The sequence below is a fragment of the Hippocampus comes genome, unplaced genomic scaffold (genome assembly GCF_001891065.2).
Source record: "Hippocampus comes isolate QL1 unplaced genomic scaffold, H_comes_QL1_v1.1 C16812150, whole genome shotgun sequence".
NCBI classification, from domain to species: Eukaryota; Metazoa; Chordata; class Actinopteri; order Syngnathiformes; family Syngnathidae; genus Hippocampus; species Hippocampus comes.
This window is the reverse complement of record NW_017839387.1, coordinates 1-913: the sequence shown is the minus strand read 5'-3', so window position 1 is coordinate 913 and position 913 is coordinate 1. Positions and strand designations below refer to the sequence as shown.

General features: G+C 56.1%; 1 protein-coding gene across 1 annotated transcript; it reads left to right on the top strand.

The window, feature by feature from the left end:
• Positions 1–13: 13 nt before the first annotated feature.
• Positions 14–875, top strand: LOC109509214 (anion exchange protein 2-like). The gene is made up of 3 exons (XM_019859095.1): positions 14–272; positions 377–546; positions 660–875. Exons 1-3 carry the CDS (start codon positions 44–46, stop codon positions 858–860), a joined length of 600 nt encoding a protein of 199 aa, XP_019714654.1. The 5' UTR covers positions 14–43; the 3' UTR covers positions 861–875.
• Positions 876–913: the final 38 nt, after the last annotated feature.

The window sequence follows — 913 nt, the reverse complement described above, 5'->3', positions numbered from 1 at the left end:
CTGTCGTTCTCCCGACAGGCTGATCGTGAGCAAAAAGGAGCGCATGCTGGTGAAGGGCTCCGGCTTCCATCTGGACCTGCTCCTTATCGTGGCGCTGGGCGGCACCTCGGCGCTGTTCGGCCTGCCGTGGATGGCGGCCGCCACCGTGCGCTCGGTGACGCACGTCAACGCCCTCACCGTCATGAGCAAAGCCGTGGCCCCGGGAGACAAGCCTCGCATCCAGGAGGTCAAGGAGCAGCGGGTCACGGGGCTCCTGGTGTCCGTCATGGTCGGTGGGTGTCGTCCACGATGCGAATCCCGACTCGGACAAACCAAACATGGAGTTAGATCGGCTTCGGGCTGGATCCCGCTCGGGTTATAACGCATCTGTCTGCAGGCATGTCCATCGTGATCGGAGACCTCCTGCGTAAGATCCCCCTGGCCGTGCTGTTCGGGATCTTCCTCTACATGGGCGTGATGTCGCTCAACGGCATCCAGCTGAGCGAGCGCATAATGCTGCTGCTCATGCCCCCAAAATACCACCCCGACCACAGCTACGTCCGCAAGGTGGGAACCGCGTTTAAGAAATATATGAAAACTTTGGATATGGCTATGGACGGAAATTTGAATCTTGGGAGAAAAATGGAATTGGGGTCTGCTTTTTCCCACTTTTCCGACAGGTCCGAACGCTGCGCATGCATCTGTTCACCTGCATTCAAATGGTGTGCCTGGCCGTGCTGTGGGCCGTCATGTCCACGCAGGCATCGCTGGCCTTCCCCTTTGTGCTCATCCTCACCGTGCCCGTCAAAATGTTCCTGTTGCCACGCATCTTCACCTCCCGCGAGATGATCTGCGTATGTAGCCTTACCTCGCAATTTTAATTGGTGTATTTTTTTTTTCCCTATTACATATTCTTTTGATCTAGTTTTCATTT

Coding starts and splice junctions, on each gene's coding strand:
- LOC109509214 (XM_019859095.1), top strand. CDS start 44: ATGCTGGTGAAGGGCTCCGGCTTCCATCTGGACCTGCTCCTTATCGTG. Junction 273..376: donor CCTGGTGTCCGTCATGGTCG/GTGGGTGTCGTC, acceptor ATCTGTCTGCAG/GCATGTCCATCGTGATCGGA. Junction 547..659: donor ACCACAGCTACGTCCGCAAG/GTGGGAACCGCG, acceptor CTTTTCCGACAG/GTCCGAACGCTGCGCATGCA.